The sequence below is a fragment of the Pteronotus mesoamericanus genome, unplaced genomic scaffold, assembly GCF_021234165.1.
Source record: "Pteronotus mesoamericanus isolate MK-2021 breed Mesoamerican mustached bat unplaced genomic scaffold, CSHL_Meso_final scaffold_54, whole genome shotgun sequence".
Classification (NCBI taxonomy): Eukaryota; Metazoa; Chordata; class Mammalia; order Chiroptera; family Mormoopidae; genus Pteronotus; species Pteronotus mesoamericanus.
Genome location: NW_026555321.1, coordinates 17171116 through 17196986, shown reverse-complemented (window position 1 = coordinate 17196986; position 25871 = coordinate 17171116). Strand labels below are relative to the sequence as shown.

Sequence of the window (25871 nt, the reverse complement as noted above, 5' to 3'; positions counted from 1 at the left end):
TGCTGCAAGAATTTTTAAAAAAATATTTTATTTATTTATTTGTAGAGAGAGGAGATGGGAGGGAAAAAGAGATGGAGAGAAACATCGATGTGTGACAGAAACACTGATTTGGTTGTCTCTTGCCTGCATCCCAACTGGGGACCGGGCCCGCAACCCAGGCACGTGCCCTGATCAGGAACGGAACCAGCAACCTTTCACTTTGTGGGATGATGCCCAACTAACCGAGTCACACTAGTCAGGGCAACTTTTAAAAAAAATTGATTTTAGAGAGAAAGAGGGTGGCAGATATTGGCAGGTTAAAATAATTAACTCAGATCACATGTTTGCTGTAGGTGGGGCATATAGGATATGGATTATAAATGATATTTTAAAAATAGAACATGTAAGGCTCACAAAATTAAGAAAAAGAAATTTCCTCTTATTCAGCTGCCTCTCAAAATTTTTATTGAGGAAGTAAAAAAAAAATAGTTTCATTCCTTACCCCATTTTATTCTCTTGGCTCTATGTAATGAGGCAAAAATTTCCCATTATCCAGTGATGAGTATGTTTTTTTGGCAGATGGAGCTAACCACAGTCTCTATGCCTCAGTTCTCTTATCTATAAAATGGGAGGTAATTACAGCACCTCAGGGCAGACCTCACCAAGTCCTCTGAGGGTGAGGGAGCTCATACACAAACACTGCTGAGAACAGAGGACACACGCGGAGAGCGGAGACATGCTCACACACTGGGAATACACAGGGTCCAGCACAAATAATGCCCCTTTTTTATTACAAAATCTTTTGTTACAAAATCATAAGCACATAATTCTGTAACATAACAATATCACACTCAAGCACACTATGACATTTTAGGTGAAATGTTCAACTTAAAACTATAAACTACAACCATATTATTACCCTACCATCCACACTCAGGCAGGCTTCTTCTGCTGGAACCCATGTGTGTATATATATATATTTTGCCATGCATAATGCACACTTTTTTGCCCAAATTTTTGAGGGAAAAATAAGGACGCACATTCCACATGGAGAGTATTAATTCGATATCTATATAAATGTTTTTAATTCTTTTATTTATGCTTATGCATTAGAAGTGTAACTCTGGAAAGCAATAATGACATCCATTTGTTCAAAAATAAATGCTAAAATTCCTTTATAATGCAAAAGACATACTAAATATAATAGTATATATTAAAATATATATGAATATAATAAATGCTAAAATAATATAAATAATACTAAATAAACATTTAATTAAAAAACTAAAACAAAATATTTTTTTTCTTCAAAGTTTGGGTGAGAAACTTGGGTGTGCACTGTACATGGCAAAATACAGTAGTAATCCTTGCCCAAGGATATATCCACTGATTTCAGAGAAAGAGGGAGAGAGGGAGGGAGGAAGGAGAGAAAGAAGTGAGGGTGGGGGGGGGGAGAGAGAAACGGATCAGCTGTTTCCTGCATCTACGACTGGGGACTGAACCTACAACCTAGGTAGGCACCCTGACTGTGAATTGAACCCTCAACCTTTTGGTGCCTGGAATAATGCTCCAACCAATGGAGCCACACTGGGATATATTTGAAACTGGCTTTGTCTATAGAAAATGTCATTTCTCATTTGGTATTCAGTTACTCTAAGTAGACTAATTCTTCACAGTTTCTAATATGTATAAACATCACCTGGGGAACATCATTAAATGCAATCTACTGCAGGGGGCCTGGGGTGGGGCCTGAGATTCTGAATTTCTAACAAGCTCCCAGGGGATGCCTGCAGCTGGCTGTGGACCACACCTTGAATGGCCAGCATTTAGATGACTCATCTCATGCCCTCTGATTTACTTGATACGGAGTCCCCAATCCCTCTGGAAAGTTGTGAAGCACTTTACTATTTTCCTATGCTAAGACGGCGTTAACAGATGGCTACATGGTGACATGCTTATTTGGTAACAGTCCAAAAGACAGAGGTCTCGACAAGGAGTAGAATACAGGGAAGGAACAAGTGGATGACAGGCTTCCCAGACAGCTTTCCAACCTCCCTCAATCAGTCCTTTACAGAGTGGCTTCATTATCTGTTCAGAGCTCATTCTTAGGCTATTAGGTATCAATTTATTCGACTGTAAACACAAGCACTCATTTTAAAGCCAAATATAAATTAATTTTGTTGGATTATGCATGCTCTCTTCTGTCATTTTGATAAACAAAGGCTGTAAGTATCAGAGCATAAAAGATGCTTTTCAAACAAGAATGCAATAAAAAGAAAATGGTAGAATATTTCCATAATCCATGGTATTTAAATTCATCTCTCATTTTCTGAAGTTATTTTTATAATGATCATAATGAATAATATTTACTAAATACTTTTAGCCTTTAGCAACATGCTTTTATGTCTATTGGCATATCAATATCGTGAGCTACTTTAATCTTTTCCTTTCTGGACTTAGTTTATAAAAAACAATAAACAATAAACAGAAAAGATAAGAATGGTGCCAAAAACAGGACAATGTGCTACAAATTCTAAAATAAACTGAATAAACTTACAATCCTGAAGTAAATATAGTGAAAATTAAAATCTTTAACTGGAAAACTTCATATACTTATAACCTAAGGAAGAATAAAACTGTATTTGCATAGTTACAAACCTTATTTTTTATAAAAATCCTATAACTGCTTTTTAAAAATAAACAATTATATGCATATGGTGTGTCTTAGGCACTATCTATTCTTTAAAAATTCAAAAGGGATAAAAATGTTAACCATAATGCCTGTCTTTTGAACATTTTAGCTGGGAAAAAAGTCCCCCCTAGAAGGGACTGGGTTTGGGAGGCTAGTTAGATGGCATTTGTGTGGAGAAATGTCCCTATCTTTTGGACTCCTAGGCCATCACCTCCATGTTGTATTTTTATAATTACGCAACCTGACCAATCTTTTGTAAAGGAGAATAGCTCTCGCCTCCACCAGGCCAATTAGCACAGATGTTACTTTATTTAACAAGGGTTTTTCCATCTCCACTTACACACGTGATCAGACCAACTGATGAAACCACCCAGCCAGCACCGAGGGCTCCAGCTGAGTTTCTCAGCGGCTGAACCACCTGCGTGCTTTCCCATGCAGCTTCTGGCCCCAAAAGGAGGCGTCGGCACAATGGCTGACCCAGGGAGAAGGGCCTCGGCCAAGGCCGTTTCCCTGATGACAAAGCTAATTGACCCACGTGAGGAAAAAAATGTCCACCCTCGTACCACCAATCTCTGGACTAAATGATCCCCACAAAGTCCAATTAGAGACAAACAAACAAACAAAAATTGGTACCTTACAGCAAATCCAAGCTAAGGATCAAGCATTCTTTAGGAAATAGTTTCAGTTACAATTGGTAAAGAGAACTAAGTGTTGGAACAGCTTTGTTTAACACAAACACTACAAAGTTTGAGACTTCTGGAAAGAAAAGAAAAGATGAGGAGGAAATAAGTCTCTGAATTACTTGGTTTATTCGCACGCTATTGCACTTTTGCTAATTCACTCCTTAAACTAATTTATAGGAACCTAATTTCTCACAATGCACCAACAATTCCTACAGCTTTTGTATGTGATTGGTGAACGCCACTGGGAAATGATGTGACCTTCCAGGCCCTAGATGCCAGAACAAAGCCTAATGCATCTGCAGCCCTGCATAGCACAGAACCCTTAACAGCATTCATGCATTCCTAAACTCTTACTGAGTGCCAGACACAACCTCTGCCACAGGGGGGTCTGGGAGAGTGACAAGTGCTCGCAAGGGCCTTCTCACTGAATCCAAGTAGTTCTCTGACAATGCCAGCACAGGACTCGTTTACAGACAACTAGGACATCCCTTACCTCAACATGCTGCTTCTGCAGGCTGGGGCAGGGGCTCTGGAACCCGTGACTTAACCAGGGTCATAGCTGCTGAATGAAAGGGCTTGAAGCTTCCAGAGACTGGATGGGAAGGCTCCGCGGACACAAAGTACTTGGATTGAGACTGGAAGGAACTTGATGAGTTTGTGGCCACACGGACAATTTTGGTCAGAAGGGACAGTGGGGCAAAATGACACAGAGGTATGAGACTGCGTGCTTGGTTTGAGGGAACAGAAGCAGCTGTTGCTTTCCTGAGGGGTTGCGGAGGAATTGGAGGGAGAGCTGATGATGAGGCTGTACCCATTGAGATCATCAAGGGCCCTGCAGGCCGTGCCTTCAAATCTTGAGATTTAGCCGAGGAAGGTGCCCCTGCAGAATTCTGATGGGGAGTTAGTCACTCAGTTGGGTTTTCACAGAGAGCCAGCTGGTGTTATGAAATACTTCCGAGGTATGTAACCATTAATAAAATGAATTTATTCTAAAGTTTCTAATTAACATGGTACTGTTGGTTATTGAACTGAGAACAAAAACATTAGTGCAGAAAGTATAATATTTCTCTACCCCTATTCTCCCAGCCTGTCACCCTCAGAAGCTGTATGTCAACCCAGAGTTGAGTCAGTTCTGTTGTCATGCTTGTTTTAAAAATGTGCCTTTGTTCCAACGAGATTGCGAAATTAAGGAACAATTGAGCACAACATGAATTTCATGTTTGCTTATATGTTTCATCCACAAGAAACACTAGGTGAATACAGAAAACCACATGTAGCTGAACCCAGGCTTAAAGAAGTACACAAATACACACAGGCACACGCCTCACACACCTGCCTGTCACCTCAGCTCAGAGCATGTGTGACGGGCCACACCCAGGACCCAAAGCTGTCAGATTTTGCACAGCATGGTGATTTTCGTGAAAATATAAATTGCCTTAGAACAGACTGTTCTGATGATGGCTGTTCATTTGAAGATGTCCTCTTCCCCAACCAGGCCGCATGTCTTTTTCAAGGTAAAGGATCATGTTTATTATAGCATTTACTTACTTCTTAATCATTCAACATGTGTAAAACCATGCTTCCACTCTTATTAGGCTCCTACCTTGCTGTCTGTGTCAGTAATAAAGCTTTGAGTGTTGTTTCCCCGTCCCACCTTTCCCATGAGCCCTGCCATTTTCATTACATGATTTTGCACAACACGGTGATTTTTTTTAAAGTAAACTGCCTTAGAATTGACCTGACGATGACTATCCATTTGAAGATGAAGAGATTCATGGCACTCAAATTTATATATTTTTCCAAAAAGGTAAATTTTTGCAGAAACACTTTCGTCTAGAGATCATGGTAGCGCTCAGTAGGGCTAACTGAACTGTGACTCTCTGGTGCTCCCGGTGTTCATCTCCTTGTTGTCCTAACGGGGTCCTGCAGCCACAAACCTCCTCTCGCGGGGAAGCTGACCCCACCCAGAGCTGTGTGCCGGGGCCCAGCCTGATGGACTTAAGGGTAACCCTGTTACCTTCATAGCAATGGCTGGAGGAGTGCGGGCCAATGGGACCTATGGGGAGGTCTTGCTTGGGTGGGAGGCTCTTGAAAAAAGACAAGGAACAAAGGTTCTTAGGACAGAGTTGCCAGATTTAACAAATAGAAACATAGGACATACAGTTATCTTTGAATCTCAGACAATTAACAAATGCTTTTTAGTATAAATATATCCCGTACCGTATATGAGACATACTAAAAAATTATTCATTGTTTGGCTGATATTCAAATTTAACCGGGCATCCTGTATTTTACCTGGCAACTCTATCTTAAGAGAATGCCCCAGGGAGACATGGTCTTTCTCCTCTAGGTATTGGTGAAGAGATACAGGGCCTAGAACTGCTGTGGTTGCCTCACTTCTAACCTGGGGAAGAGCCTACTCTGGGCAGGGCAGAGGAGTGGAAAGAACTTGGTTCCTTGAAGACACTGATGAGCTTCTAAATTACTGGTTTTAAACCTTGACTACACATTTGAATAACTTGAGAAGTATTTTAGCAATTACCGAGGCCCAGTCCCCACCTCAGAGATTGGCTCAGTTCTTTTGTGACTGGTATTTTTTAAGTTCTCCAGGTAAATCTAATGTGCAGCCAGGGATGAGAAGTCCTTTGGACTTATTTGAATTAATAAATTACTATTTGAATCAGTTTGAGCCAGAATCTCTGTAATGTTGAGCTTAAAAAAAAATCCTAAAAATGACACTCTCTTTGGAATGAAATGCAAGGTCCAGTATTTAAATGGTCTTTAAATTTAATTAGTTTACCTCAGAAATTTAAGTCTCTATTTCTGGCAAAAGAATTAGGTCTGCTTGCTTATTTGAGAAAAAGATCTTGTTCCTGCCCAACTTTCAAACCTAGTTTTGTAGGGCGTCAAAAAAGGAATTTGGCCATCGAGACTGAGGGTGGGTGACTGAATATAAACATTGAGAAGAAAACCCATACCTCATTTATCCTTGGCAGTAAACTGATAATAGTATCACCATCGTCCAGTTGGATTATATTGCTTGTCGTCTACAGATGAATTCAAGGTTTCCATAAACGTTAGCAATATTACATAATGGTAACTTGCTGGTCTCATTTTTGTTTTCTTCAGTGTCATTTTCAAAAGTATTGTTTCTGATATTTCATGGAACATGTATCTTTACATCATGATCAATGAGTTAGAGGCGTATGTGGAATAACAAATATGCTTCAAACAAAAGACTGCCTAGAACTTCAACTGGGAACATCCTGAAGGTAAGCAATTTGGCAGCACTTCTCACTGTTTATTCAAAATTGATTGGGGATTCTGATTTGGACTCTGCAGTAGTGAGTGTACATGTGTATGTGGGAGAGGTGAGTGATATAATTGGCAAGTTCTTTACATTTCCTTGTTAATAGGACCCATGTGACCTGAATGGTCATGTGGAAGAATTCAGGAAAATGTTCCAAACTTTCATGGTCTTCTTTGTGATTCTGTCCTATCTTTGGGATAGTCTCTAAGAATAAAGGTGATAGTGATCAAGAGGTCAGTGGTTACCCGAAAGCGACCTTAGATGCCAGTCTGAAAGGCCCTTTCTGTTGCTGGGCCAGGTATGGTTAGAACAGATTTATTTAGTGAGATCAGGTCTTCTGTAAGAGTTATCAAAGAAGCAAGATGAGAAAGATAGGAACTTTAAAGCAGAACAATAAGAACATTAAAAGTGAAAAAAAAACATTGGAAAATGCAATCAAGAAATGCAGGTATCAGAGTCTGGACAGGGGTCCATGAATAAATGGTGGAGGTGGGGACAAAGGAAGTGCCCCCTTTCTTCACTGCTTTTTCTGTTAATTTTTTTCTTTATTGTGTTTTCTCTTATTTTCAAATGTAGCCCATAACTTTCTCGAGTTTAATATGAAGCCCGTTTGTTCTCGGCTTCCTACAGTCACCATGCTTTGAGTTATTGTTGTTTAAGTTCCTATCTATTGACCTACGTAACTTTGGAGGATGTTTTGACTGGAAATGATATGGTTATAAACAGAAGGTACTAAGTTGGTAACAATTCTACGGAAAAGAAGGGAGGGCTTTGCCATCATCTTAAACAAAAAAGAAGTTTTAGAATTTCATTATATTTTCTTCCAGTGATCCATGTATTCAAGGTTTTTAAAATCCTTCAGCCATATTGTAATGTCAGGGCTGAGAAGAATTTGGGTTGTTGTTTTTTTCATATATTTTAAAAAGTTGCTCATGTCCACGTTTTTTATCTTCTCATCATTGCCACAAAATAGAAAGGTCCTGAATTTTTCCAACAATTGCAGTGCCCTCTTGGGGCCTTTACTAACCTCAAACATGCTTTTCATTTCATTAGGGAAAGCCACTCCCTTCGGGTGCAGAACCTGGGGATGGATATTGCCTTTGTGCAGAGGAAAAAAATGTCCCATCCCCAGGCAAATGCAGCCCCTGGACCTGGGCATGCTGCTCAGTGATCAGAGCACAGGCTGCGTTTCAGCGCCCACTGGCCCCTCCAGCAGGGCTCCTGTGAGAAGAGCGCAGGCCGCATTCCTGAACACCCTGCCACTCTGCCCTTCAGGTCCTGGTCCTGACCGCCTACAGTGTTTCCATGTGTATAAATTCCTGATACATGAATTTCTCTTTCAGGGAAAGAGAGGAGGAGGCTGTCGAGGCGGAAGGCCCTGACTGACCCTCTGGGCACAGCAGCTCTCATGTAAGGAACAACCAGAAGGAGTTCCTTAGCCTGGAGGTTTCAGGGCAAGACAAAGGCCCCCGTATGATAAACATCTCCCTCTTTGTTCGGTAGGCTTAGACTTCTGTGACACGAGCAAAGCCATTCTCTCTCGAATTTGAACTCAGTGGATTAAAAAGACAGCTTCCTGGAAATGTTAACAGAGGTGTTTCAAAGAATAAATGACGAGAAGCTACGGGGCAGAAGATTTAAGAAGAGAAAGATGCTGAGAGGAAAAGGAAGGTGGTGATACCACTGAGGGGGAAAGAGAAAGACAACAGAAGAGCCTCTACAATTTGGCCTCTGGCCTTGACTAACCTCCAGGCGCAGAAGTTTGCTCAAAGCCCTCATTTTCTTCCCTGCCCTGTACATGTATGTTTTGAGGCTGTCCCCAGACAATGTGGCACTGCAAGACTAAATAAATGTCAAGTTTCAAGAAAGGTCATTGGAAGAAAGCAAATGCTACCAATGCCACATTTAACTTAGCATGATTCTGTGCAGCGATTCTCAGTATTTCTAAGTGCTTCGCTTGAGCTGTCCCCAAACCACTGTCTGCCGCCAGCCCAGGGTTCGGCATGGGCACAGTCTGGCAGTTTGTATTTCACGGAGATGGTGGAGATGAGGACAAAGGATGGAGGAATAAGGCCCAGCATGAGGGGGAGTGAACGTCTCATTTGCCCCCAAAGGGCACCATCTTCACTGTCCTAAAAAGGATGTTACAGTCAAGGCTCAGAACTCTATTTCCTGTGGTTCTGCTTTCATAGGCTCCTCAGATTTTTGGTTGAGAATAAATTTACTGAAGCATAAAGATGTTAAAAAGTTGGTTATAAAACCTGTTTACAAAAGCTAAATTAAAATGTCATGTACAAAACTGTCAAAAACAACTCTTTATGATGCTCTTTAGAGGTTCACACTTCTTTACAATGGAATTATGTGAACTGGGTGAGGCAAAAAGGTGGAGATACAAGGAAGGAATACTCCTATCGCTACAAAGACAAATGGTCTACCTTCCTTACCCCTGAACTGATGCACTGGCAAAAGACTGTGAACAAAGTTCATATAACACAGAGTGACTAACTAAATGTCACACCTCAAACACCTGAGTTCAATTTAGCCTTAGATTAAAATTCCTATCACAAGACTTAAACAAAGCTAGAAAAACTGTAGATGTCTGAATTTATTTTAATAAACTGTATTAAATAGAAATGGTTATTTTAAATAGCACTGTATTTGAATGCAGTTATCATTAATATTATTGATTAAACAATAAAAGATTTCAAAAATGTATTTATGAATTGAAAAAAATACCTACAATTAGATAAACTCTAAATGTCAGGTTTCAATTCTGTATAGAACCCTGTAAAGAGATCCATTATGATCAATATTTTCCACATACTATGTGTTCTTTGGAAGTATGTATCACGCGTCGGTCACTTGCCGCCGCCACCTTTTCACACTGTCATGGCCTTCTCTGAACCTTTGCTCCCACCAGAGGCTGGTTTGGGAGGAGGCATGGGATTTAATTCTGGCCAGTCAATGAGACAGGAGGGGGAGCCTGCTGGGGAACGTCCATCTAGACCTCTAGAGGATGTGTACGTGTGAGGAGGGTGACGGGAGGGATGGCAGGACAGATACCTGGCTCCATGGTAGCCGCCTTGAGAACATGATGGGAGTGAGTTGAGGTCAAAGTAAAATACTGAGGATGGCAGAACAGAAAGATGGTGATGTTAATGAACAGGTAAATTATCCAAATCTAGACCTGCCTCTCTCAGGAGTCTTGTTATTTGGAATAATAAGCAACACATTTCCTTATTTGTGATAATAATTTCTATCTTTATCAAAAGCAACTTGATATCATCCCAACTACTTCACACTCTGCCAGAGGATGTGAGGAAGAAGACCTACAGCAGATACTGTTGACTGCCTACTCGATATCCTCCACCACTAATCAGTCCCAGGAAACTGCTGGATATGCGTAAGGAAAAACAGTGGTTGCATTTAATGAAAACAGAAATGTTTGTGGTTCAAGTCTGACCTCTGGATCCATACGACTTACGATCTTTACTGCTTATATGGCATTTAATCATACACCACCTCTCATGTTGATGAATTATATTTTTATTTATTACTTAACTTTTGATGTGTTTCTCTTCCTCCAGTTTTACTGTAAGCAGCCTCATTGGGACTGCTCTTTCATAGTTCTTATACAGATATGTCTTAAATTCCAATTTCTAGAACATGACCTCAAGTAGATCAGGTAACGTGCAAGTTGTTTGTACTTCCACAAGTAAATATGAGTCTGCTTTCAAATTTGTTTCCATGCATCTGACACTTTATGTTATCAAATTCTATTAGTATGGCCATGGTATACACTCAGACTACCAGGTGGCAATGACGAGGGTATGCTGGGGTTACAGAGACACAGGAGGAGCATCTCCAGTGAGGATGTGAACCAGCAGGTGGTTTTTACCTCATTACACATCCTGTTTTATGTAGGGATTTCCAGCTCACTCAGTTTTGATTTCCTGTGGCTTGGAGAGGATTCTGAATAGGTACGTTTAGAGCTTTAGAGATTGGTATGTAATTATCACAAAGCATAGCAAAATGTCTTGCAGTTAATAAGGAACATTAAAAAACCTTTTAATTGGCTGATGTGCTTAAATATTAGAACTTACTGCATACATAAATCAATTTTAAAGGTTTTCTTACTATTCAGTATTTTCCCTCTTTTTTAACCTTAGCAAAGGAAGTGATTCGGAAAATGATTTGGCAGTAATTGCAGAACACTTAACAGTACTGAAATAAATAAAAAGTTAGTTAACAGTCATATGAATGACCAACTAAAATCGACTTCCAGAAAAATAAGTATTGGATGTCATTTACAGTATGCAAAATAAAGCATGAAAAATAAAAATTATAAAAATTTTGAATTTTGTCTTCAAGACTAAAAAAATCAGAGCTTGATTAAAATCTGGGTTTGAATTAGGTGAACCCTGCAGGCTTTTCTTCTGTTTTTGTTTCTGTTTTTCTTGTGAAACAAAGCAGAGCGAAACATTTCAGAAAAGAAGTATAACGCTGTCTTTTATAAACATATGGCACAAGACTTAATTAATTACCTCTTTAAAGACTTAGCTGAATTGTACACTCTTCTATTATATGGCCAAATCAGGGGCATTAACAGGAATAAATGTGTACAATTTCCTCTAAAGGTAGCCAGTGGGTTACAGAAAAGCTTTATTTGATATGTAAAAAGGCAATACTGAGAGGAAATAAGTTCTGAGACTTAATATGACTATATGACATTTGTCCAGAATATGTCATGCCTATATTGATTTTGAAAATCATTTCTCAATGATTAGATTAGAAACATGAGCAGATTTAGCCACACTTAGGCTGAGAACTATTACTAGATTATCCTTATTTTAATGTCTCTTTCAACTGCTATTTCATCCTTTTCTTAACTGACATCAACAATTGCTTGACCCTGAGCTACTTTAAAAGATCATCTGAGTATTGAAATCTGAAAGATGTCATATAATTTAAGGCACTGGGGACCCAAAGAAAGAGATGTCTTTGCTTCAATTTTGGCCACTTGTTGTATGAAAACTGATACTGATAATGCTAATGAAAAACTCCCTTGAACTTTTTCGAGGGCACAGAATACCCCTGTACCACACCATACTGGGCTGGAAGTGCAAGAGAAGTGGGATCAGAGAGGATATGTGCCCAGTCACAGGCTCTGATGCTACGGGGACCACTTTGGGGGGGGGGTGCTGCGGGATGTGGTTCCCATGGGAGAATGATTCCCAATTATGGGGCTGACCATGTTCCAACTGTGCACTGTTATGTTGTGATAAGCAACACTTGCACTTTAAATTAATAAAGGTTTTTTTTCTCACTCATGTTTCATATCTATGATGGGCTGGCAGGCGGACTCTGCTCATTGTGCCAGAGAGAGAGAGAATGCTGGGGAGGGTGCTGCAGCAACAATACACACGCAGCCCTTCCGCTCGCAGCTCACTGGACAGAACTAGTCACACGGCTCTGACAGACCACAGGGGATAAGGAGGTGCAGTCCATCAGTGCCTAGAGTGAGGGAAAACTGGAGTTATTAGGTGAAGAGCACTGACCACATAGTACATTATTCCATAAAATATTAAGCTAACCTACTACTTGGAAAAACATAGCTTTCTCTTGAAAATTCTGCCCACATACTTCCCACAAGCCAGGAACTATATTAAATTATGAGTAATAATTTGGCATTGTTTGTTGGTTCACAGCAGGTCTATGTGGTGGTTAGACTTACTCTATTTCTATTTTTGCTCCGCTTCTCCTTGTTAAGTCACAGCATCAACATAAAGAAAAGTAATTAATTGGTGCTGTAGACTAATCCATATGCCACCAAAATATGATAATGCAAACGAAACATCTCTCCATATGCCCTTCTCATTTGTTATTCCTTATTCTGATTCTTCACAGACATGATCTTTGTATGGGCAGGCATCTCCTCTTCTAATTTGTTATGTCAATACATTCTATTTTTGTTGTAATTTGAAGTTATTATTTTTAAGCTAAGTTTTATATGTAACACTTTGAAGAGTCAAGTGGTCCTACAAGGCGTGTGGTGAAAAACAGTTCACACAGCCCCACCCTCCACTTCCTGCTCTCCAGAAGTAACCACTTTCAATTCTCTTACCTATTTTTTTTATCACTGTATTTCTAGCTTACATGGCTACTTCTTGATTTTTCTACAGCAGTGATTTTCAACTGGTGTGCTGCCAGAATTTTTAAAACATGTAATACCTGACTATTTAGTCAGGGGCACTGACCTCTTTTCCCTTAGACTGTCAAACAGAAAACTGGCAACAGCCAACACAACAACAGTGTCTGTTGTGAGTGCTCTCTTTTGAACCATAAATATAGGTCATATAATAGAGTTGCATTTTATTGGTCACATCACATGATAAAGTTGCATCAGACTGGCTAAGTCTTGGTTCCAGAAATCCTTATATGCAAGTATAGGACCTGTATTTTTTTTTTTTTTTTAAAGAGTCACTTGGGAGCAAAAAAGGTCAGTAATTACCATTATAATTTTTTTGTAGATCAATCAAAATTATACCTTTTTTTGGCCAGACTGGCAAAAAATAGTATTTTTTGGTATGCTGTAGAATTTTAGTATTTACTATATATGCGATGAGATGAAAAATGTTGAAAATCGCTGTTCTAGAGTATTATACAAGGGAGGACCCCAAAAAACCCAGATTATCTTCAGGATGGTGGGTCCCTAGTAATACAGGCTTCCCCGACTAGGTGAGTGTTATAGGAACCTATCTGTACCAGTGTACCAGCTGGTGTTGTGAGAGGCTGCGTTCAGCTTCAGCCGGAATTTTCTTTGAAGACTCTTTCAACAGGTTTGTCCATTTCATGACGAGCGATTTATGAGTGTACTTGCCCACATCATGTCGAGTGTTCAGTTTTTGACCAAAAATGGCATGACCCACGTGTCCCACCCTCCTTATTCATCCAAAGCAACTTTTTTGTTTCCCCAGACGAGAAAGTTCTCAATGGGAAACATTTTGCCGATGTGGAAGAGGTGAACAAAAAATGGTAGAAGCACTAAAAGGCATCAAAATTGACAAGTTCCACAACTGTTTTGAGCAGTGAAAAAAAGGTCTCAATAGGTGTATTGCATCAAATGGAGAGTACTTTGAAGGTGACGGAAGTTTAAACATGTAAGAATAAGTACACAATTTTTAACAAATAAATTGGTTTTTTGGGGGTCCCCCCTCATAAACTAATTTTCCACTATGGAAGAGGGGGATTTAGCTCTAATGACCAGGGACCACTTATTTCCTCCCCTCTACATGCAAATACACAGTTCCCACAGTTTATTTTCTCGAATTTTATCATGATTTTGATTAGATTAACAGTCAATAGATTTCATTATACTGTCTACATAAATTAAAGCCTTGGCTCACTTACAGGGTTTATCATAACCTTTCTTTCTTTTCCTGTAGCTATTTTGTTTTTCTTTGGGGTTACTGATTGTCTTGTGTTTTACTAGCCTATTTTTTCTCAAGTTATCATGAATTTATACTGAACTTCACCTCTAGTTTCATATATTTCTCAATCTGTTCAAATATATTAGTTATTCTTACCACTTCATCTTTTTGGGGAAAACTTTCTGGAAACTTCTAACTTTCCCCAATCTGGGTTGGCTGCTGCTCTCTGGACCTGCGAAGTAGCTGTGTTGTATGAGTGGTTTTGGGATCTCCCTACCTTACCATCTGGGGAATACTTCTGTCTTGCTCTGGATAATCTATTTACTTGCTCTCATGTACTCCTCATCCTTAGCGCACGTACTCATTTTTGTAGCACATATCCTCCAGTGGTTTCTGAGGTGCATGGGAATAAATTTTATGACTCTTGAATGTCTGAAAGTGGCTTTATTCTACCCTCAGATTTAATTAGTTTGGATAAGTGTTGAATCTAAGTGGGAAGTAATTTTCTCTCAGAACTCTGAAGGCATTCATTCCTCCACTGCCTTGTTTCTAGTCTGGCTATGGGAAATTTGCAGCTATGCGAATTCTCGATCCTTTGTTCGAAATCTTTTTTTCTTTTTTTTCACCTAGTTCTACAAGTTTGTAGGACATCACCTTGTTTCCAGAGTTCTGACCTTTTTCAGCGATGGGTCTGTATGTGGGTTTATATTTACTTGTGTGGGACATTCCATGGACTTTTGCAATCTGAAAACAGGTCTTTCATTAGTGGAAAACTTACTGAACTGTATTTTTGACTCCACCCTTCCTTTCATTTTCTCTGTTCTGTCTTTCAGGAACTCCTGTTTTATAGATTTTGAATCTCTGGGGTTGGTTCTATATTTTTCTTTCCTACCATCCATTTCTGCCTATGGTCTCTTTTCTGGGGAGACTTCCTCAATTTTGTCTTCCAACTCTTCTGTTGAGTTTTACATTGTAGATATTGTACCCTGTATCTACATTGTAGATGTATGTATGTACATTGATCTACAGTGTAGATGTATGTACATTGTAGATATTTACATTGTAGGTATTGTATTTTAATTTCTAATGATCTTTGTTGTGGTTGATTTATAAATATTTTTTTTCTAAAGCATTCTACTCCTGCACAGACTTGTTTCCTCCCAGTGGCATTTTTTGCTTAATAACATTTTATTATTTTGGTTTTACCTAAAGAGCCACTTAGAAAATGAGTTTCAAAAGAATGGTATTTTTAAAGTGAGGTATTTCATGTTAATATCATTTTTTGCTCTTTTCTAACCAAAGGTAAATGACATGTCCAGAGCTTAATCCAAGTTATTTTTGCTTAATTACTGTGTACCAGGCACTCACATGAAAACATCAAAACATGGATATAAATGTTACTTTTCTCTCTTTGTTTTTGTCTAACTGTCACTATCCCATGCTCTCCTCAAGTATCCGGCGATCCCTGGCTGTCTTGCTCATTTAAAATAGTGTAAACTAAAAGTTAAGTGAAAGGTCTGTGTTTGGATGGGGCTGTGATGGTTAGGTTCACTGAGGGTAAAGTGGCCATTTCCCTGAAAAACCAATAAGTTCAGAATGCTTGTGTGTTGTTTTTTCTTTTTCATTTGTGACTTCTGCTTAGAGAAAACTCTTCCTGCCTGCAGAGATATACGCACTGATATTTTGGGAACCAAGTTGGGTAAGGCCTGGGTTCTCAAATGCAGTAGTTAAATACATTCATCACTCCTTTTCCAGTATGGCGGTGCCATCCTTGAATGTGCCTGCTCTTGCCCAGTCCAAAGAATTAAACCTCCAGTCTCTGCCAGAGTGGGCAGGGGTACCTAATTACTTTTTGAAGAGACTTCTGACCAATCCTCATGTCTTCAGTTCTACCTTTACTCCATTTCCAGTCCTGAGCTTCCAGATTTTAAATCTAAATCAAGCTGCTTCTTGGTTTTTACCTACTGCTGACTTGGCATTCAGCTTTCTTAGGCTGTTAAGTTAGTTAGCACTTAACATCTGCTTTCCAAGTAACAAAAATTTGTTGCTGTTGTCTTCTCTTCTGTTTTCTTATTCCTCAGGGGTTTATCTTTAACCACCCTAACTATCCCTGGAGTGGAATTTGAGAGGGAGAAGAGCTAACTGCCTGCATTAAGCTGCCATCTCTAAATGAAAGTTCCATTCTGCTCCTCTACAAATCAAGAGGATCACAGTTCCTAGGCGCTGAAAGGGACCCCAGGAGAGTACATAGTGAACTCTTCTCCTCTGAGAGCAAAGTATGTTGTTTGATTTGCAGATGAAGTGGTTCAAGCACTGCAAAGCTGCATGTCTGACCCAACGTCATACACAGTCACACAGATAATAGATACCATGCTATTATCAATTCTAGGTACTGTAAATAATTATCCCTCAAAAGTTTTACACCCCCGCCCCGCAATTTAGGACTATTTCAGCAACAGCTAGACTCTTTTCTGTAATACCTTAAATTTAAATCTTCTTTCAGTAGGCAGATGAATTCTTCATAGTAGAACATTGTGTTAAACTACCTATAAAATGTGGCTAAATGTTTTATTTATTGTGATTTGGCTTAAAAACTTTTCAGATACAACTAGGTTTGTCTTTTTTTTTTTTTTTTTTAAGCATTTGATATACTTTAGATAGGTTCCTTGGAGTAATAGCTTGTAGAGAACAACTATCAATATACCATAATTTAAATTTAATTTGTATGACTTTTTAAAATGAGTAGTGAAATAATTGTTTTTTAAGTTTCAAGAAATACTTGAAACTGAAAAAAACAGCTTGGTTTGTTTTAGGGTCTTAATCTATTTGGTATAATGCTATTTGTTACATTTTAGGAAAAAAAACAGACTTTGACAAAAAGGCATTTTTAGGGGGAAAAAAGGACTGAAAGTTGGGATTTCACTTCTTTTAAATTGATGTTACATTACCCCTCCACCCCAGTGTAATACAGACCATGGCCTTAAAATATTCCAAATTATTTTTGATGAGTAATTCATTTTAGTCTGTAGGAATTTTTAGAGCTTTATAAGAGGCTTTAACAAATGCATCACTCGAGAGGAAAATGAGGGATAACAAGAAAACCATTGCGAAATACTTACAGATTCTTTTCTGCCCATAGTTTTGCTGTGTGAGCGGGACCGTGAGATGTTGCTGAAGAAGGAATCCTTTTTAGTAGCAGACATAGGTGGGGAGCCAGTGGTTTCTCTTCCTCCTGGCAAACTCTCAACACTTGGAGATGAACTGATGTTTTTAGTACTTTGTCCTGTAAGAAAAGTTAAGTATCAATAATGAAACACCACTTTTTCATTAAGACACTAAGCTTACTGTTCTTAGTAATTATGATACCTCTTTGTTCACACTGTCAACATAATGACATTATGGAGCATTAAAATGCATACATTTTTTGTATCAGGGTAGCTGTCAATTATTTTAAACAACGAAGTATGCTATAGTTTTCTACACGTAATTTATACTACAGTAGTCCCAAGTGCTGCACACATATAAAACATAAAAAAATAAGTTTTTAGAAATCGTAGGTTAGAAAACTGGACCTTCAGTAATAGAATCATCCTTAATAACAGAAACTGGACACTATTATACTGTACATTATATTATTAATATAAAAAATTGAAATCCTTCACCAGTTTTTCAAAAGAGTCTCTTTCCTTTTCATTAATTGCAGAATAGATATATGGCTACTCTAGCCTATAGTGGAAGCATCTAGAAATTGGGACAAGGTGCTGGCTCACAGGGCCTGTTTCTAGACTGGTCCCTGTACTATGGTGGATGCATCTGTGATCGCCAACAATGCTCCATAATACTCCCTCAGACAGGTGCAAGGACTCTAGTAAGTCCTGCTGAGAAGGCAGCTTTGTGTTGAAGTCAGGTATACAGAATTAGCTACAGCCAGACCCATGCAGGTCTTACTTACAAAGGGGGCTACTCTTGCATGATTGTCATAGGAACCTAAGGACCTAGTAAAATACCTGCTGCATTCATTCATTCAACCATTAGTACCTGAAGGCCGAGTAAGTGCTAGGCAATTTTGGGTGCAGGGAGACAGTAGAAACTAATACCATAAAACATCCTATCCTTCAGGGAGGGTACGTTGTAGTGACGGGGAGACAGACAAATACAGGGTGGAGCAAAAGTAGGTTTGCAGTTGTGCATACCACAACTGTCATCTACTTCTGCTCCCCGCCCCCGGCATACATTAATAAAATATATATGATTTTAGATGGTGGTAAGGGCTACGGATAAAAACAAAACAGCGAAGGAGAACATGGCAGGGAAAGGTGTTGCAATCTTAAATAGGATGGTCAGGACAAGTGTCACTGAGTATTGAGCTGTACTGACATTTGAGCAAAAATTGGAAGGCGAAATACCAGCTTTGCAGATAACATGAAGGAACAGCAAGAACAAAAGCCCCAAGCAGGACCTTTGTGTTTTCAAGGAACAGCGAGGTGGCCGGACTGGCTAAAGCTAAGAATGAGGGGGTGAGGGGTGGGAGTTGAGGTCTGACAGCAAGCAAGGGATCAGAGCAGATAGCAATTTACAGATGATTTTGATTAGTTTTAATGAGAAGAGAAGCCACTGAAAGCCACTAGAGGATTTGAGCAGAGACGTGACATAATTTGACTTACTTTTAAAAGGATCATTCTGGCTGCCAATGTTGAGAATGTAATTAGGAGTGGGAGAGGCAAAAACAAAAGCAGGGAAATAAGTTTTTGCCACTGCAAAACTCCAAGTAAGCAGAATGATCAGAGCTTGGTGTTAAGGAGAGGTCAGACTCTGGCTAAAACTGAATAGGTTTACTGAGGAAAGTATGAGGGGTATGAGAGAAAGAGAGGAGCCAAGTTTAACTCGAAATGTTCTAAGGTTGGGTACTGGTGACAGCCGAGCGTTCTCTGTGAATATACTAAAATCCACCGAATTAAAGGTGAATTGTATGGTCTATGAATTATATCTCAATAAAGTTGCTCTTTTTATGAAGTCAGTTTTCATATTTCCCAGCTAGTGACTGGCAACAAAAAGCCTGCCCATTTCTACCCACCAAAGCTCTTCTAGTCGGAAATTTTGGCTCCAGAGCTTTTTGTTCATCTAGCAGAGACTTTTGTGATGTCTGCATCGCAGTCTGACAACATCCCCTTGCCTAGTTCTATGTTCTCCCCTTTTCCTTCCACAGCTGCTATTCCCTAAAATAAAACTTTTGTACTTCTGCCTCAACCTGTAATGGATGATATTGTTGCTGACCCTTTAAGGACAGTAACCCTGAGGTTAGGAAAGCAGCAGAGAGAACAGGTCCCAGTGCCAAGGACAGATTTGCCGGTAGTGAATTCTGTTTTTATTTGTGACTGTCTTAATTTTCTTTCTTTTCTGAAGGATAGTTTTACTGGCTATAGAATTTTTGGTTGACAGTCTTTTAAAAAATATCACTTTGATGGTGTCATCCTGCTGCCTTCTGGCTTCCGTGGTTTTGATGAAAATCAGCTGTTAATGTTATTGAGGCTCCTTTGGATACCATGAGTTGTTTTTTACTTGTTGCTTTCAAGATTCTCTCTTTGCTGTTGACTTTTAAGTTTGACTGTGATGTGTCCAAGAGTGGATGTCTTTGAGTTTATCCTGCTTGGAGTTGATTGAGCTTCTTAAATACGTAATGTTTTTCATAAAACTGGAATGTTTCAGCTAGCATTTCTACAAATATTCTTTTTACACCTTTTTCTCTTCTTTTAAAAAACAATATTTATTTATTTATTTATTTATTTTTAAAGAGAATGGAAGGCAGGCAGAAAGAGAGAGAGAAACATGGATATGAGAAAGAAACATCAGTCAGTTGCCTTTTGTATCTGCACCGACCAGGAATCTAACTGGCAACCTTTTGCTTTGTGTAATGATACCCAACCAACAGAGCCACACCGGTCAGGGCACCTCCTCTCCTTGACTCTTGTCATCTGTATATTGGTATGACACGCGGTATTCTGCAAGTCTTTGAGGCTCTGTTAATTTTTCTTCCTCCTTTTACCTTTCTGTATTTTGGATTGGATACTCTCAATTGACATATCTTCAAGCTCTGACTCTTTCTTCTGTCAGCTCAAATCTACTGTTGATCCTCTGTAGTGAATTTTTTTTTAAATTTTAGTTATTGCACTTTTTAACTCCAGAATACCTATTTTGTTCTTTTAAAAATTACTATCTCTTTATTAATATTCTCTATTTGGTGAGACATTGGTCTCCTACATTCTGTTGGTTCCTCAGACACAGTTTCCTTTAGCTTTTTGAAGATATTTACAGTAGCTGATTTAAAGTCTTTAGTAGGTCTAGTGTCTCAGCTTCCTCAGGGGCAGTTTGTGTTGACTGCTTTTTCCCGTGTATACTTTCTACTTTCCTGTTTCTTTACATGTCTCAGAATTTTCATCGAAAGCTTAAATAATGTGGCAGCATTGGAAATTAGATCCCGTTCTTTCCCTTGGATTTTTCTTGTTTATTTTTTTGATGACTACCTTAAAACAAATTTTGCTATGTCTACATTCTTTGGCCACTGAAGTCTCTGCTTTGTTAGCTTAGTGGTCAGTAAAGAGACAGAGGCTTCCTTTCCTTAAATGCGTTGAACCAGTAAGTCTCAAAGCATTTGGTGGGTGTTCTGTGTGTGTTTTGGGGGATAACTTCAATGCTCCAGCGGAGATTTACAATTCTGCTTTAGCCTTCATTCCTGCGTACGCAGAGCCTCAGGGTTCATCCAGAGTTGAGAGATCATGCCATTCTCAAGTCTTTTCTGGTCATGTGCACAATCCTGCATGTGTGTATCCTTCTAGAATCGCAGAAATATATCAGACCTTTTTGAAGACCCCCAGGGGTCTTTGATTTTAAGTTTTTTGGTAGCCTCTGATTTTTCTGTTAAATTTTTGGTTAGCCTCTTGTTTGCTCCATTTCTGCCTTGGCAGCTGTGATATTAAGTGATTTCCACTGATTATTTTCAATGGATGCCCTGTGGATAGGGTTTCTTTCTTAGTGAATTCTGAATAAGGTCAAAGCATGCTGTTCTAATGGAGATCCTGCCACTTTTTTCTAGAATAGATACTCCTGGAATTGTTGCAATTCTTTCATTCACTTCCTGAGTTCTGAGAAAGCTGACTTTGACATTGGTGCCACTGATTATGTTGCTTCTACGGAGAAATATTTTTCAGAGATCCTTATTCTGCCTTCCAAAAGTGCTTCCCTCTGGAACTTGCTTTTTGGACCAAATGTGGGTCTTTAAAATTTGTCTTTCTCTTATACAACAATCTGTCTTACTCTTTTTAATGGCTGCGAAGGAAAAAAAATTGTAACCTTCCTAAACATTTAGGATTTTTCTAATTTTTTGTCTTTATAAACTAAATGACAATTAAAACTCTAAAGAAGTACGTCTTTATGTATAAACAGTTGATTATTTCTATCAGGTAAAGTTATATAAATGGAACTGCTAAGTCTAATTGTATGTGCACTTTAAATCTACATAAATTATTCCAAATTGCTCTCCCCTAGGATTTTAACATATGTGTATGTATATTTATATACATGTGCAAATGTAACATGATATATCTTTACCTATTCATCTCATTTTTTATTTGGTTAATCTGATGAAGGGAGAATTTCACTATGTTAGTTCGACATTTCCTGATAACTAATGAGGCTGAAGGTTGAGATATTCAGCCTCATTAGTTATATCAGCCACATGAAGGTCCTGTCTGAACTGTCTCTGCTCATTTTATTTTAAAAAGCTGAATTAAGGGAGTTCCTCCTAAATCCTGGAACTCAGATCTTTGTGTGTATATGTGTGTGTATGTGTCCACGTTTTCCTTTATGGCTTTTGTTTTTATGGTTCTGCTTAGGAATGCATTTCTTACCCCAAGATGATAAAATGGGAATAAATCTAAGTATTTACTATGAACCTAGGTTTTTCTTTTTCCTTTTATGAGTATTTTCTCATTGCTACTTGGAACTCTACTCTTTAAGTAGCTTTATTGCCTTGGGGTCATGGAAGATATAATTAAAACAAAAGGAACGTTTGCTTAGCTTTGAGTTTCAAATTGCTTTTAGAAGTCCATAGAAAAAAGATAAATCTAAGAAGCCAAAGCATTTTGATTAAATGAAATGAAAACATTTTAAATTTTTTCTACATTTATACAATTGAATTTATCTATCCCTTCAAAATTTGAATCACCCACCTATAAAATTCTCTGGTGCTGGTGACTTTTTAAAGGAATTATGATGATGGCTTTTTGGATTTTTTCTATGTTCATTCCATTATTAAGATTTTCTACTTTTCTTTGGGTCAGTTTTGATCATTCATATCTTCCCCTTAAAAGTCAATATATGAGGCAGGCAGAACAATGCCTACACCCTTACCTCCAGAGCCTGTGGGTATGTTATCTTAGGTGGCAAAAGGACTTTGCAGGTACGATTAAGAACAAGAACCTTGAGATGGGAAGAATATCCTAGGTTTTCATGGTGGGTTAATATAAACAGAAAGTCCTTAAAATGGACTAGCAAGGCAGGAAAATGAGTTGGAGATGTGACTAAAGCAAAAGGAGACAGCTGAGACACGAGAGGGACTCGACCTGGCATGGCCAGCCCTGAGATGAAGAGAGGGGCCGTGGGCCAACGTGGCCTCCTCGAGAAGCTGAGAACAGCCCTCGGCCGACAGCCAGCAACGAAAGGGCGACGCTGATCCTGCAGCCACAAGGAACTGGATTCTGACAACAGCGCAAAAGATTCTCTCTGGGAGCCTCCTGACACCTTGGTTTTATCTTGGTGAGATCTGTGTCAGACTTTGGACCTACAGAACTGTTAAATAAATGGGAAATTCTCTTTATTACTCTTTTGATTATTATACTCTACTTATGATCTCTAGACACTCAGTATTTGACAGTACAGTTCAAATTCCAAGTTAATTTAAAATGCCACGTAGAATCCCTTACATTTTATTATGCTGCTGGAAAAAATTAAAATTTTGTGGACTGTTACAACTTTTTACATTTCTTCCACAATGGAAAAAAAAAGTTGTGGGCAGTTATATATATCAAATCTTACAAAATTTTAGTTGCCTTGAATACTTCTGAAATGAGGTAGTACCTATTATAGCTATTTATCTGATACTTACAATATATAAGTAAAGTTCTATCAAACTTCTTGGGATAACTTTCTATTTAAAAGGAATCATAATATTATCAAAGAAAAAAATCTTAAGAAGCCATATGAGTTTTTATAAAGCAACTGTTTCCACGATTAAATTATAAGAGCAGAAAACCTTGATTCTAGATTTTATCTGTACTATAGCTGTGTACTACTCATTTTTTTCTCCAGCCTTCCTGATATACATATACCCTAGTCTGTCTAACCAAAGAAGAGATTAGAAAATTAAAATACACTATAGCAGTGTGATATTTGTAAAACATTAGTCCAAGGACATATATGGACTTTTGTACATATTATCTCATGTAATCTTAATGACATAGTGAAGTAGTTACGTATAAGAAAACTGAGGCTTAGAGAGTTTAATAAACTTGCCTAAGGATGGATGGACATATATATGGATATGTATGAGACATATATATGGACATATATGTCATACACATATCCATCCATATATCTCCATATATATATATCTGAAACATAAGATTTGTCCAAATTTTAAATGCTGTGTCAACACATATTATTTCATTTCTGTATCACAGAGAGTGACTCCAAGGAGGTATTAATTCAAAATGGCAAAGAAGAAACAAACAAAAACCCCCAACAACCCATATTTGGGGAATAGGCCCATCTACCCAATTTTTAGGGCATATATATGTATTTTGAGATTTTTTTTTCTACAAACAAAGTTGATGGTCAGGCCTCCTGTATTCAATTCTTGATACGAGAATATTACAGATTCTCGTATCACAAAGGCCAGATTTCACTGAGGACAAGGGCTGTGGTCATTACCAGCTTCACTGATTGGGAAAAGTTAGCGTGGTGGGTGGATACAGTAGGGCAACAATAAAGTTCTTGGCCTATATCTCACATAAAAATCCTGTACAAAATATATTTCCCCTCAATTACTAACAGTTTTGTGTCCTTTGGGAACATAACCATTTTAGACCTGATGAAAATGGAGTCACCAACATGCTCCCAAAGGTGATGATGGACTCTTGCCTTTGGAGGTCTGTCGGAAGAGCCTGGCAGCAGAAAGGACTCAGACCTCTCTGCCCTTTTCACCAATGGATGAGACAATCTATCACCCAGGCCTCGCCTGGATGGACACTTCTAAGCTGAGGATGCAATATGCTCAGCAAGCTTAATGCTCAAAATCTGCACAGTGGCTCCGAAGCTCTACAAATCTTTTCAAGTTTTTCACTGCTAGGAACAGCATTAATAATTTCTTTTTTTGCACTAAAACTAAAGCTTATTCTTAGAGGCACATTCTTAAATCTATTGCTGTGGTGCCCTGCTCAGATTCCCCTGCTGCTGCGGATGGCTCTCATGAGCTCCCTTCTGGAAACAGCCCTGAGTTGAAGGGAGCTGCTTTGCCCCAGGACACAACCCTCCCCAGGGGATTAGCTCCAAACCAGATACTGGTCTGGGCTGACAGAGCAGGAGGGCTGGCCCCCTTGCCTCAAGGCGGGCAACCTGAAGGGCCATCCCTTCCTCAGCTCAGTGCTGCCTCTTTCACTCCGTGGGTGCTGATCTTGAGCGTACTCTGTGCAAAGCTTCCTACCCATAAATCTTTGCCTCACATTTATTTATCAGAAATCCTGTCCCAAGGCAATTAATTAATAGTTATTTTATGTTGCAAGGTACTCTCAAACATACTAAATATAGACCAGTTCTTAAGCTGCGTCAGGCTTGCGCGCAGCCTTTCATTCATAACCAAGCAACAGGGCACAAGCTTCTGAAATGCTGCAGAAACTCCGTCCAGCCCTGAGGATGGGAGGACGATACACCAGGAGCTCTTCTAAAGCTCCCAAAATAACAGTACAAGGGATATACAGCCTGGTACATGCACTGGCTTGTAATCCCAGCTGACGGAAGCGAACAGCAGTATACAAAACAGTACTCTGGAAGCACCAAGGAGGGAGGGTCTAACTTTCTCTGAGGCAGTCAGAGGTGTGAGGTAAATCTTAAAACGTGATGAGCGGGGTGGTGGCGGTGGCGCAGGGCGGGTCATTCTTGGCCCAGAACACAGTCTCTCCAAGGCAGCTAGGCTACTGGAAGATCTGGCTCAAGCACAGTCTGATTAAATTCTTCGGAGCTTCCTGCCATCCATATGTAATTGAAAATGACACCAGGACTAGTGTAAAATAGGATCAAGTCCAAAAGCAAAATGTTTACGAGGCTAGGAAATCTGGGGGCCGCTGGCGGGGAGGCGTGGCTCCGAGCTGAAAGGGAAAAGCCCGCGAGGCCCCGTGCTGCGGCCACAGAAGCGGGGTCAGCCTGACTTGACACAGTGACCCAGGAGAAAAGGAGGCATCTGGTCGGTCTGGTAACATTTGGGTACCTCGGCCTTGAATGACAGACAGCAAGAGGGCTGACGTCTGCTCAGGGAAAACATACATCTTGGTGTCACCAGAGCGCAAATGGAAGGAAGCAGGCTGTACCTAGGAACAGACCTCTTGCCTGCGAACTGGATTTCAGGGTATCGGAAGTTATTATTAAGAAAATATAGAGGTGCTGAGTTGGCTCCTTCATAATTTGATTCTGAAAACCAGAAGGCATTTGAGAAAAACACAAGGGCTCTA

The 25871-nt window shown here is 39.2% G+C and overlaps 1 protein-coding gene across 1 annotated transcript in view; it reads right to left on the bottom strand.

The window, feature by feature from the left end:
* Positions 1 to 25871, bottom strand: part of TBC1D5 (TBC1 domain family member 5) — a 490954-nt gene that overhangs the window by 26713 nt on the left and 438370 nt on the right. Inside the window, exon 21 of the mRNA XM_054595215.1 lies at positions 17214 to 17377. Within this exon, the coding sequence (XP_054451190.1) occupies positions 17214 to 17377 (164 nt within the window). The remainder of the gene's footprint in view (positions 1 to 17213; positions 17378 to 25871) is intronic.